The sequence below is a fragment of the Hibiscus syriacus genome, unplaced genomic scaffold (genome assembly GCF_006381635.1).
Source record: "Hibiscus syriacus cultivar Baekdansim isolate YM2019G1 unplaced genomic scaffold, ASM638163v2 tig00004072_pilon, whole genome shotgun sequence".
Classification (NCBI taxonomy): Eukaryota; Viridiplantae; Streptophyta; class Magnoliopsida; order Malvales; family Malvaceae; genus Hibiscus; species Hibiscus syriacus.
In genome coordinates this window covers 1,739,540-1,751,633 of record NW_024061998.1, presented here as the reverse complement: position 1 = coordinate 1,751,633, position 12,094 = coordinate 1,739,540, and the positions used below count along the sequence as shown (strand labels likewise).

Here is a 12,094-nt window from a genome sequence, read left to right as displayed (position 1 = left end):
TCAGCTGACAGCCAGATACATGCCACAACAAAATGGAGTTGCAGAAAGAAAGAACCGCACAATCCTGGACATGGCAAGAAGCATGATAAAAGGTAAGCAATTACCGAGAAATTTATGGGCTGAAGCAGTTCGATGTGCAGTTTACCTATTGAACAGATGTCCAACAAAAGTGTGAAGTATATGACGCCAAACGAAGCATGGAGTGGACAGAAACCAGGAGTTAGACACCTCAAAATTTTTGGATGCATCGCATATGCCCACGTTCCTAAACAGACCAGAAAGAAGCTTAAAGACAGAGGAGAAAAATGTATTTTCATTGCCTATGATGAAAGGAGCAAAGCCTGCAAATTATAAAATCCTCTTACCAAGAAGATAATAATTTCAAGAGATGTCGAGTTCAATGAAGCAGAATATTGGAGATGGAGCAAAGAGGAAAAGAAAGTTGAAGGAATATTTTTTAAAGATGATGATCTTATCAATCAAGATGAACAAGCTGATGATCAAGGTCCTCAACAAAATGTACCATCGTCCTCAAGCAACAGCAGCGATGCCAGTAACATAATAGAAGATCCTGAAGCACCTCCCACAGAACTTCGAAGATCCACAAGAGAGAGAAGAATGCCAGAAAGGTACAACGATTATGAACTAAATAATGTTTCACTTTTCTGCTTGCTTGTGAACAGTGATCCAATAACATATGAAGAAGCAGTTGAAGATGACAAATGGAGGAATGCAATGGATGAAGAAATTGCATCAATAGAAAGAAATGATACATGGGAACTAACAAGACAACCAGAAGGCCATAACCCAATTAGAGTAAAATGGGTTTACAGGACAAAAACCAATAAAGAAGGAAAGGTCGAGAAGCACAAAGCGATGCTAGTTGTCAAAGGCTATAAGCAAAGACATGGAATAGACTATGATGAAGTATTTGCTCCAGTAGCAAGGATCGAGACCATCAGACTTCTCACAGCAGTAGCAGCACAAAAAGGATGGAAAATTTATCAAATGGATGTGAAGTCGGCATTTCTAAATGGCTACCTAGAAGAAGAAGTTTATATTGAGCAACCACCTGGATACATTAAAAATTGACATGAAGACAAAGTTTGCATATTGAAGAAAGCTCTATATGGTTTGAAGCAAGCCCCGAGAGCATGGAACACGAAGATTGATGAATATTTCCAGAGAAATGGGTTCATGAAGAGTCTATCCGACATTGTTTAAAAGCATCGTTGGAAGTCTAAGGTATCTGACTATCACACGACCAGACATAACATACGTTGTGGGATTGATAAGCAGATTCATGGAGAATCCGAAACAAGATCATTGGATTGCAGCAAAAAGAATCCTCAGATATGTCAAAGGTACAACAGGTCATGGCTTATTCTACACGTATTCATAAAATTCGAAGCTGGTTGGTTTTTCTGATAGTGATTATGGGGGAGACTTAGACGATCGGAAAAGCACAACCGGATATCTCTTTCATATCGGCTTTGCAATATTTTCATGGTCATCAAAGAAGCAGCAAACGGTAGCTCTTTCAACATGTGAAGCAGAATACATAGCCGCAGCAGCATGCACTTGCCAAGCAATGTGGTTAAAGAATATTTTACACGAACTAAATTTGGCACTAGAAGACCCAATTACAATCTATGTCGACAACAAGTCTACAATTTCCCTTACCAATAATCCAGTCTCTCATAGCCGAAGCAAGCATATTGATACAAAGTATCACTTTATACAAGAGCAAGTGAAGAACAAAAATGTGGAACCAATTTACTGCAGAACTGAAGATCAACTAGCAGACATTTTCACAAAGCCATTGAGAGTAGATATATTTAACCGACTCAAAGAAAAGCTTGGAATGGAAAGTCGAGTTTGAGGGGGAGTGTTGAAGTCAAACTCAAAGAAGAGTGTAGAAAGCTTAGGTGGTCCCATAAAAAATTATAAAATGGCAGCAACTTTTGGAAGCATGCTGTAACATCCTCTATATCGGGTCAGTGATTAAATTGTGAAATTTTAAAAGTTATTGATCAAAGTAGATAAATTGAAAGTTGAAGGAATTGATTGAAATATTTGGTGTATGATCAATTAGCAAAGCATGGGGAACTAAAGGGGCAAATAGGTCTTTGGCAAGGAAATAAATTAAATGTTTTTTTAAGGATATTTAAATCCACGTGGTAAGCTTATGAGAGAAACAAGGTTCTGGATATTTCTTTCTTCTTCATTCTCCTTCTCTGCCGTGAAGCCAAGCTAAAGGTGAGTTTTCTTATGATCAAATTCTTGATGAATTTAAGGCTTCTTATTGATCCTTAGTTGATAACTAAGCTTAAGGAAGGCTTAGATTATCTTAAAACCATAAGATGAGGAGTATATGAAGAATTAAAGAAATGAAGTAGAAAAGTGAAATTTTTGAATAGGGTTCTTAATAAGAATTAGGAGTGAAATTTGACTTGTCATTAAGCTAACTAAGAGGTATGAAGTGTTAGAATTCAAATTAGAAGATGTTGGAATTTGGGTTAGATTCTTAAACTCTACATGGAGAATCGGATTTCTAAGTTTTGAAAGTATGGAATGAATAATAAGTAGTTTAAGTAAGAGTATGTAAGTTAAGGATATAAAAAGAGGGGTAATATAAAGTGTTAAGTAGACTAAGAAGAGATTTCCGTGCTAAAATGACAATTCTAGGCAATGTGCATCGATGCACATTCATTGTGCACCAATGCATCAATGATAAATCCCAGATTGGAGCTTATATATGAATGTATGTGTCATATGGGATTGAATGAGTTACGAGATATCTATATTATATGAAGTGTGTGTGATGTTTTTTTTATGGTTTATATGTATGAATGAGCATATGTATTGACATGTTACAGTATATATATATATTATATAAGTTGTGTAAATAGGTAGATAAATGTGTTAAATATGTGAAATAGTTAAAATGATCAATATGATTTCATAAGAATATGAAATAAGAAGTATGGAAAGGACATAAGAAAGAATATGAAATATGTAGCATATGAATATGAAATCATATGAGGGGTGACATGAATTATATGAAAAATAAACTACGTGATTACAAATATATGAAAATATGCTAGTGTGATGGGACCTAGGAACTAGTATACGTGATATATATACATTTATATAAGTTATTGGATGAAAAATGAACAAGAGACAAAAGAGATGAAGGATAATACTATAGGAGTATGATAAAAACATAAATGATGACATGTATGTATATCTGTATGTATGTAATGGTTATATGAAAAGGTATAGGTGATAAGATGATCATATGAATATGTGATAAAGAGCTATAGAAAAAGAAAAATGTGATATGATGTGTGAATATGTAATAAGGTAAAAGACAATGCGCATGATATGAGTTATGAGAACTGTAGGTATAGTTGGCATGCCAAGAGTCAAAGAACTACCTATGTCTTTCGAGACATATGGACAGTATACCTATGTTCTAAGGAACATATGGATAGTTTACCTAGGTTCTTCGGGACCTATGGATAATTACCGAGGATCTTTATGACCTCTGGATAGTTACCGAGGATCTTTATGACCTCTGGATAGTTACCGAGGATCTTTATGACCTCTGGATAGGTCATTCGGAACATTCATTGAGCTGTGGTGACAGCATACGTGTGCACAACCTCATAATACTCGTATACCTTGGGTTCTCAATGGTGTATATGGGCTTAAATAGGACATAACGAGGATGTATATAATTGTATCTTAATATGGTATTATTATGATTTATATTGTCTCATATGTGGTATAATAAATGATGGTGTGATAGTATAATTGCGGTGGATAGTAGACGACATGTTTATATTTTTAGTAATTCTTTATTATGTAATTATGCCTCACTAAGTCTATGACTTAGCGTGTAAGTGTTTTTACACGTAGGTTTCGAAGAGCAGGAGAATCAAGAATAGGAATTTGCAGATCAACATATCTCCACTCAGCGATCAGATCAGAAGGAAAGTCATAGTAGGTATTTTGTTGTATGTAGTGTGTTGGCATGTAAGAAAAGTGTTAGTTACAAATGCTCTGATTAGTTTTGTCTTGTTTTGGTTAACTCGTGTACAATGACAATGTTATTTTAATAAAAGCTTTAAATTTCATTGGTTTTCGTTAAAAGTTTAAAGTTTGAAAAGTCAATGTGACACCTCAGACTTGTATCCGGGTCAGAAATGGGTTGAGGGTGTTACATTTAATGGTATCAGAGCTACGGTTTAGTCGATTCTCGGCATAAACCGGAGTCCATAGTGTCTTAAAAAGTGTTCATGCCAACACAATAGTAATAACTTCTGATCTAATACGAGTAAAGACTATGTTGTTTAGCTGATAGAAATATTTGGTTATCTCTTATTAAATGTCCGGACAAGATAGCTCTCGGGGTGAAGCAAGAGATGATAGATTAGCTGAAAGTAGTAATTCACCTGCCCTGGCCAGGCAATGTGAAGGACAGGCAACCTCTGGAGTGCCTGTACAAGATCAAAATGTATTCTTCAGGACGTTGGGCACTATTTTGACACGTTTCCAAACTCCTGCATCCTCAACACAGAGGATTAATATAGCCAAAGAGTTAAAGGGATTAGGAGCTCCAGAGTTTAAAGGTGAAGCCGAAGAAGGTCCTTTTGTTGCGGACCTTTGGCTTAATGATGTAAAGATCATGTTAGAGGGACTCCATTGCTCTGATATGGAGAAACTAGATGGGATGGTCTCTTTGCTCCATGGGCAAGCGAGAATCTGGTGGACGAATGTTATTCATAGGATGCCAAATGATCAGAAAACATGGTATTTGTTTTTAGAAGAGTTTAAGCACAAGTATATAGGAGATCAATTCATCAGGGAAATGAAGCAAGATTTCTTGAATTTGAAATAGCTGAATCGTACTGTGTATAAATATGAGTGTGAATTCAACAAGTTAAGTCGATTCGCGGTCGAATTAATTCGGACAGAGAAAGAAGTATGTGAGTGGTTTGTTGAAGGACTACGACCAAGGCTAAAAGAGATGTTGATTGTTTTGAACTTATCCTCGTTTCAGGAAGTAGTAAATCGTTCTAAAGCTCTAGAAAGAGCTCAGAATGAGCGGTTTGGGGATCAGAAAGCTCAATCTTCTAAAAGAACGGGGGCTTCTTCGAGCTCTGTATCACCCAAGAGAGGTAGAGATTCTGAGTTCCAATACCAAGTAAGGTCTGAATCAGTGGTATCCTCTGCTAGAGGATCAAATCAGATGAGAGCTAGACAGACTCAATTAGGAAAGTCTGGTGATGGAAGAGCACAACAGAGACACTGTCAGATTTGTGAGAGATATCATGGTGGGGCATGTAGAGTTGAATCTGGAGCCTGTTTCCGATGTGGGGAAATAGGAAATTTCATGAGAGATTGTCCATTGGGGACAGGAAAGCCTGTGCAGTCGGAGTGATCTGCTTCGATATCCCAGAGAGGACGGGGTAGAGGTAGAGGAAGAAATCAGACAGAATTTTCTACTCAACAGGAAATACTCTCTACGGCTAGAGTATATAATCTCAATATCAGTGAAGACAATGAGGATCCAGAGATAATAACAGGTATCTTCTATTGTACAGTAAATGCTTTATGATATTAGTTGATCTGAGCTTGTATAACCATATATGAGTAGAGAATGGGTAAGAGAATTGAGAATTTAGTTAGAAGTCATTTTTTTAGAAATAGTGTAGTGACAATTCCATTAAGGTACAGTGCTAAAGTAAACAAGATATGTTAGAAGTGTTACATTCGAATTCAATTAATTTAATTCTCTGTTAATCTAATGGAGATATTCCTCAAGGGATAAGTAAGGAGATAGTGATTTATAAAGGAGTATATATATAGGGAATTAAATGAAAAAGGGGTGTAAAGTGTGAATTATAAGTTGATATGGGGTAAGGAAATGGTAGATAGTGCTATGAAAAGATTGATTGATTTCGTAAAGTATATGTTTAATAACATTTGAAGAGGTTTAGGGTTGTGTTCTAAGTTATAGAATGATGGAATAAGAGATTGGGTATGGTTATAAGGTAATTAGAAATGGATTGGGATTCTTTGGGAAGTGAAAGCAAATCATTGATTACAAATTGCAATGGGAAAATGTTACGATGGATTTTGTTTCGGGATTACCTTTGACTCCGAACAAAAAAGAATCAATCTGGGTAGTTGTTGATCGATTGACTAAGTCAGCATATTTCCTTCCGGTTAGAACAAATTTCTCTATGGAAAAGTACGCTGAGTTGTATATTAGAGAAATTATTAGATTGCACGGAGTACCTATTTCCATAGTCTCTGATCGAGACCCTCGATTCACTTCTAGATTCTGGAAAGCTTTGCATGGAGCTTTGGGAACTCGCCTTAACTTTAGTACGGCCTTTCACCCTCAGACGGATGGGCAATCAGAGAGAACTATTCAAATATTGGAAGATATGTTGCGAGCATGTGTTATTGAGTTTAAAGGGTCGTGGGAGAAATATTTACCACTGGCGGAGTTCGCTTACAACAATAGTTATCAATCCATAATTAAAATGGCACCTTATGAGGCGTTATATGGAAGGAAATGCCGTACTTCATTAAATTGGTATGAACTCAAAGATAGAAGTGTTCTTGGTCCGGATTTAATTCAAGATGTAGAAAAGAAAGTTCGAGAAATTCAGCATAACCTCAAAGTGGCCTATGATCAGCAAAAGTCCTATTCTGATCTTAAAAGAAAAGAGATTGAGTTCGAGGTTGGAGATAAAGTTTTCCTTAAAGTATCTCCCTGGAAGAAAGTATTACGTTTTGGTCGGAAAGGAAAGTTAAGTCCTAGATTCATTGGGTCATATGAAGTTGTTAAGAGGATAGGACCCGTGGCATATCAGTTATCCTTGGCACCGGAAATGGAGAAGATCCATAACATCTTCCATGCGTCAATGTTACGAAGATATAGGTTCGATCCCTCGCACATCATTGCACCAGAACAAGTAGAAGTCCAATCGGATCTGACATATGAAGAAGAACCAGTGAGAATATTGGCTTATGAAGTCAAACAGTTAAGAAGTAAGACAGTTCCGTTGGTCAAGGTTCTTTGGAGAAATCACAAGGTAGAAGAAGCCACGTGGGAACGTGAAGAAGATATGCGACTTCAATATCCCCATCTGTTTGTACAATGAAAATTCGAGGACGAATTTTCTTAAGGGAGGGAGATTTGTAACATCCTCTATATCGGGTTAGTGATTAAATTGTGAAAATTTAAAAGTTATTGATCAAAGTAGATAAATTGAAAGTTGAAGGAATTGATTGAAATATTTGGTGTAGGATCAATTAGCAAAGCATGGGGAACTAAAGGGGCAAATGGGTCTTTTGGCAAGGAAAAAAATTAAATGTTTTTTTAAGGATATTTAAATCCACGGGGTAAGCTTATGAGAGAAACAAGGTTCTGGATATTTCTTTCTTCTTCCTTCTCCTTCTCTACCGTGAAGCCAAGCTAAAGGTGAGTTTTCTTGTGATCAAATTCTTGATGAATTTAAGGTTTCTTATTGATCCTTAGTTGATAACTAAGCTTAAGGAAAGCTTAGATTATCTTAAAACCATAAGATGAGGAGTGTATGAAGAATTAAAGAAAGGAAATAGAAAAGTGAAATTTTTGAATAGGGTTCTTAATAAGAATTAGAAGTGAAATTTGACTTGTCATTAAGCTAACTAAGAGGTATGAAGTGTTAGAATTCAAATTAGAACATGATGGAATTTGGGTTAGATTCTTAAACTCTACATGGAGAATCGGATTTCTAAGTTTTGAAAGTATGAAATAAATAATAAGTAGTTTAAGTAAGAGTATGTAAGTTAAGGATATAAAAATAGGGGTAATATAAAGTGTTAAGTAGACTAAGAAGAGATTTCCGTGCTAAAATGACAATTCTGGGCAATGTGCATCCATGCACATTCATTGTGCACCGATGCATCAATGATAAATCCCAGAAATTGTTTACGGTGCATCGATGCACATGAAGTGCATCAATGCATTAATTTAAAATGAAAACATCGAATGCCATCGATACATCGATGCATAAGGAGTGCATCGATGCACCCCATTAAATACAAACATCGAATAAGATTTATGCATCGATGCATGGTGTAATGCATCGATGCATACCTCCATTAAAAGATGAAAATGACTTTTCTTGTAGCCTAAGAATGATAGCTTAGAATATACTAACTAGTATACTGATAAGTATCAATGAATTACTATGTAGATACCGAGCCTAAACGAGTTCTGGAACCATCGACCAGTAGGATCAATCGAGGGAAAGACAAAGAAATCTAGGTGAGTGCATATGCATAACATGATTATGTTAGTATATTCAGTTCTAAACTTGCGATAAGTCTAGATTTAATATCTTGATACATTATTCATTCAATATTATTAAAGATGATATGAATTCATACCATATGCATTATGGGATATACTATGCAGATTGTGGTAAGTCTATTTTCCAGTTTATAGCTTATATATGAATGTATGTGTCATATGGGATTGAATGAGTTACGAGATATCTATATTAGGTATATGAAGTGTGTGTGATGTTTTTTTTATGGTTTATATGTATGAATGAGCATATGTATTGACATGTTACAGTATATATATATTATATGAGTCGTGTAAATAGGTAGATAAATGTGTTAAATATGTGAAATAGTTAAAATGATCAATATGATTTCATAAGAATATGAAATAAGAAGTATGGAAAGGACATAGAAAGAATATGAAATATGTAGCATATGAATATGAAATATGTAGCATATGAATATGAAATCATATGAGGGGTGACATGAATTATATGAAAAATAAACTACGTGATTACAAATATATGAAAATATGCTAGTGTGATGGGACCTAGGAACTAGTATACGTGATATATATACATTTATATAAGTTATTGGATGAAAAATGAACAAGAGACAAAAGAGATGAAGGATAATACTATAGGAGTATGATAAAAACATAAATGATGACATGTACGTATGTCTGTATGTATGTAATGGTTATATGAAATGTATAGGTGATAAGATGATCATATGAACATGTGATAAAGAGCTATAGGAAAAGAAAAATGTGATATGATGTGTGAATATGTAATAAGTTAAAAGACAATGCCCATGATATGAGTTATGAGAACTGTAGGTATAGTTGGCATGCCAAGAGTCAAAGAACTACCTATGTCTTTCGAGACATATGGATAGTATACCTATGTTCTAAGGAATATATGGATAGTTTACCTAGGTTCTTCGGGACCTATGGATAGTTACCGAGGATCTTTATAACCTATGGATAGTTACCGAGGATCTTTATGACCTCTGGATAGTTACCGAGGATCTTTATGACCTCTGGATAGGTCATTCGGAACATTCATTGAGCTGTGGTGACAGCATACGTGTGCACAACCTCATAATACTCGTATACCTTGGGTTCTCAATGGTGTATATGGGCTTAAATAGGACATAACGAGGATGTATATAATTATATCTTAATATGGTATTATTATGATTTATATTGTCTCATATGTGGTATAATAAATGATGGTGTGATAGTATAATTGCGGTGGATAGTAGACGACATGTTTATATTTTTAGTAATTCTTTATTATGTAATTATGCCTCACTAAGTCTATGACTTAGCGTGTAAGTGTTTTTACACGTAGGTTTCGAAGAGCGGGAGAATCAAGAATAGGAATTTGCAGATCAACATATCTCCACTCAGCGATCAGATCAGAAGGAAAGTCATAGTAGGTATTTTTTTGTATGTAGTGTGTTGGCATGTAAGAAAAGTGTTAGTTACAAATGCTCTGATTAGTTTTGTCTTGTTTTGGTTAACTCGTGTACAATGACAATGTTATTTTAATAAAAGCTTTAAATTTCATTGGTTTTTGTTAAAAGTTTAAAGTTTGAAAAGTCAATGTGACACCTCAGACTTGTATCCGGGTCGGATACGGGTTGAGGGTGTTACACATGCTAATGCTTAAGAACAAAGGAAATAACGTGGCAATGCACTAGTATGTCGGAAAAGATTTTTAATGAAAGCAAATGAAGACAAACAAATATGTTCATCATGTAAGGCGGCAATAATAAAGAAATTGAGCAGCTTCTACAATCTTCAATGTTGGTTTATTACAGATATATATATATGTGTGTGTGAGCAAAGCAAGCATGTATAAATGTGAGGAAAAAAGTGAATAACGAGTGAGTGAAAGAAATATAAGTGAGGAAAAGTGTGTAGTGAGCAAAAGAAAAATATACGAGAGAAAAAATAGAGAGAATTGAGAGAGCTTAGCAAAGCTTAAAATAGTGAGGTTGAGTTTGTAAACTAGCCGCAGCTAGTATTGCAGTATTGTAATATTGATGTAGTGTTATTGTAAAGTATTTTGTTTCGTATCAATAAAAAGTTCGAGTTATAAATTACAGAGAACTCATCTACGTTTCCAACAGCTTCTACATATGTGGAAGTAGTGGCATTGATACCAATCAAACATGTTGGTTTTCTCCTACATACATAAATCATTATCACTTCTAACACTACTTTAGGTCTTATTACGTACTCAGAAAAAATATTTTTTACTCCATAACAAGAAAATAATTAGATTCCTTTCCGAAGTTCGTCCGAATTAGCAAAACTTTGCGCCAACAATACAACATGAAACCAGGACATACCATTTTTTGCGCTTAGAGTAATCTTAAATCCTTTACGCTTTGATTCAGATTTAAATACAGACATCGATATATTCGTAAATTAGACAGTAATTCTAATTTACATTAGCTTTGCTGAAATTCATTCCAACTTTGTTGACTTCATGAATATCTTAAATAATATTAATAAGAAATGCCCTTGCATGATGACTCGGACATGGAAGCGCTCTTCTTTCTGCATTTTCGCTTCTTATTAAGATTTGGAAGATCCGTGCAAGACCGATTTCTGGTCATTTCTGTTGCTGGATGAGACCCCATTGATTGATCAACATCTTTAGGAAGAGAGACATATTCGATCAGATTCAATCGATTTATAAGTTGTATTTTATGATTCAAACTCGATTTGAGAACACGCACCTTGAGGGGACCAAGTTGAAAGAGCCGTAGGTTGAGAAACTCTGGTGTTGATTGGTTTTACTGTTTTGTTGGGACCAATCTTGAATTCATTCATCTGTATTGAATTCCAGGCCAAGTCAAGAACTAAGATATAAACACAACTGAATTTAGCCTATCCAAATTGCAGTTTTTGAATCAACATACCCAACTGGGATTAACGGCGGAAGAGTGATCCACACCAATGTGTGCCACGTGTATAACATCTGTCGGGTGACCAATTTCCATCTCTCGCTCTTTCACAACTACAATCAAGACCCCCATGCACCCAGAAAAATAAACGCAGTCAAATATAATGCATTCGTATTTGTTGTGTATTCAAAGAGGGACAAAAAGAAACTCACCAAAGATTTGTACAAGAGATTTGAAGCCTTTGTGGATGCCTTTGATCTTGCCGGTCATGATGTTGTTGGTCGAGAAAACATGCAAATAAGGGAATTCTGACCTTTCTTGAGAAACAAACAAGGGAAGAGAAAAGACAAAGAAAATGAAGGAAAACTGGAATTTGGTAAAAAGAAAGCTTTGAAAGAATATTACAAGCAAGAGAAACGATAGTGTGAGAATGAGATAAGGGTGTTGAAATATAGATGACTTTGTTAGCTTTGATTACCAAACACATGATTTTGTGAACAATAATTCGTTGTGGGATATGTTTGTAGGCTGCTTTATTGTTTTAATCTAGTGATGGTCGGAGTTCGGATATTTTAATGTCGGCTACCCTAATAAGAAACTTTTAGTACTGTTTTGTTTATGGACAACTGTTGCTGTTCCGATTTGATGTCTTATTAACATAATTTTGTTTAGTTCAACTAAAAGAAATTTTAAATTTTACCTATCGAAATGTCAATATTAAAGGAATAAAAATCAACATATCTTTTATAAGATGTATGGATGTTTCAAATTTATTGTTAAATTAAAAAAATATTTATCTATATTTGTTGAATGTAAT

At 35.0% G+C, this 12,094-nt stretch overlaps 1 protein-coding gene across 1 annotated transcript; it reads right to left on the bottom strand.

Annotated features, from left to right (window-relative positions):
* Positions 1-10,875: 10,875 nt before the first annotated feature.
* LOC120190057 (CRIB domain-containing protein RIC10-like) lies at positions 10,876-11,547 on the bottom strand. The gene is made up of 4 exons (XM_039193186.1): positions 11,490-11,547; positions 11,293-11,390; positions 11,110-11,203; positions 10,876-11,024 (listed from the first exon to the last, which is right to left on the bottom strand). The coding sequence occupies exons 1-4, from the start codon at positions 11,545-11,547 to the stop codon at positions 10,876-10,878; spliced, it is 399 nt and encodes a 132-aa protein (XP_039049117.1).
* Between the last annotated feature and the right edge of the window lie 547 nt (positions 11,548-12,094).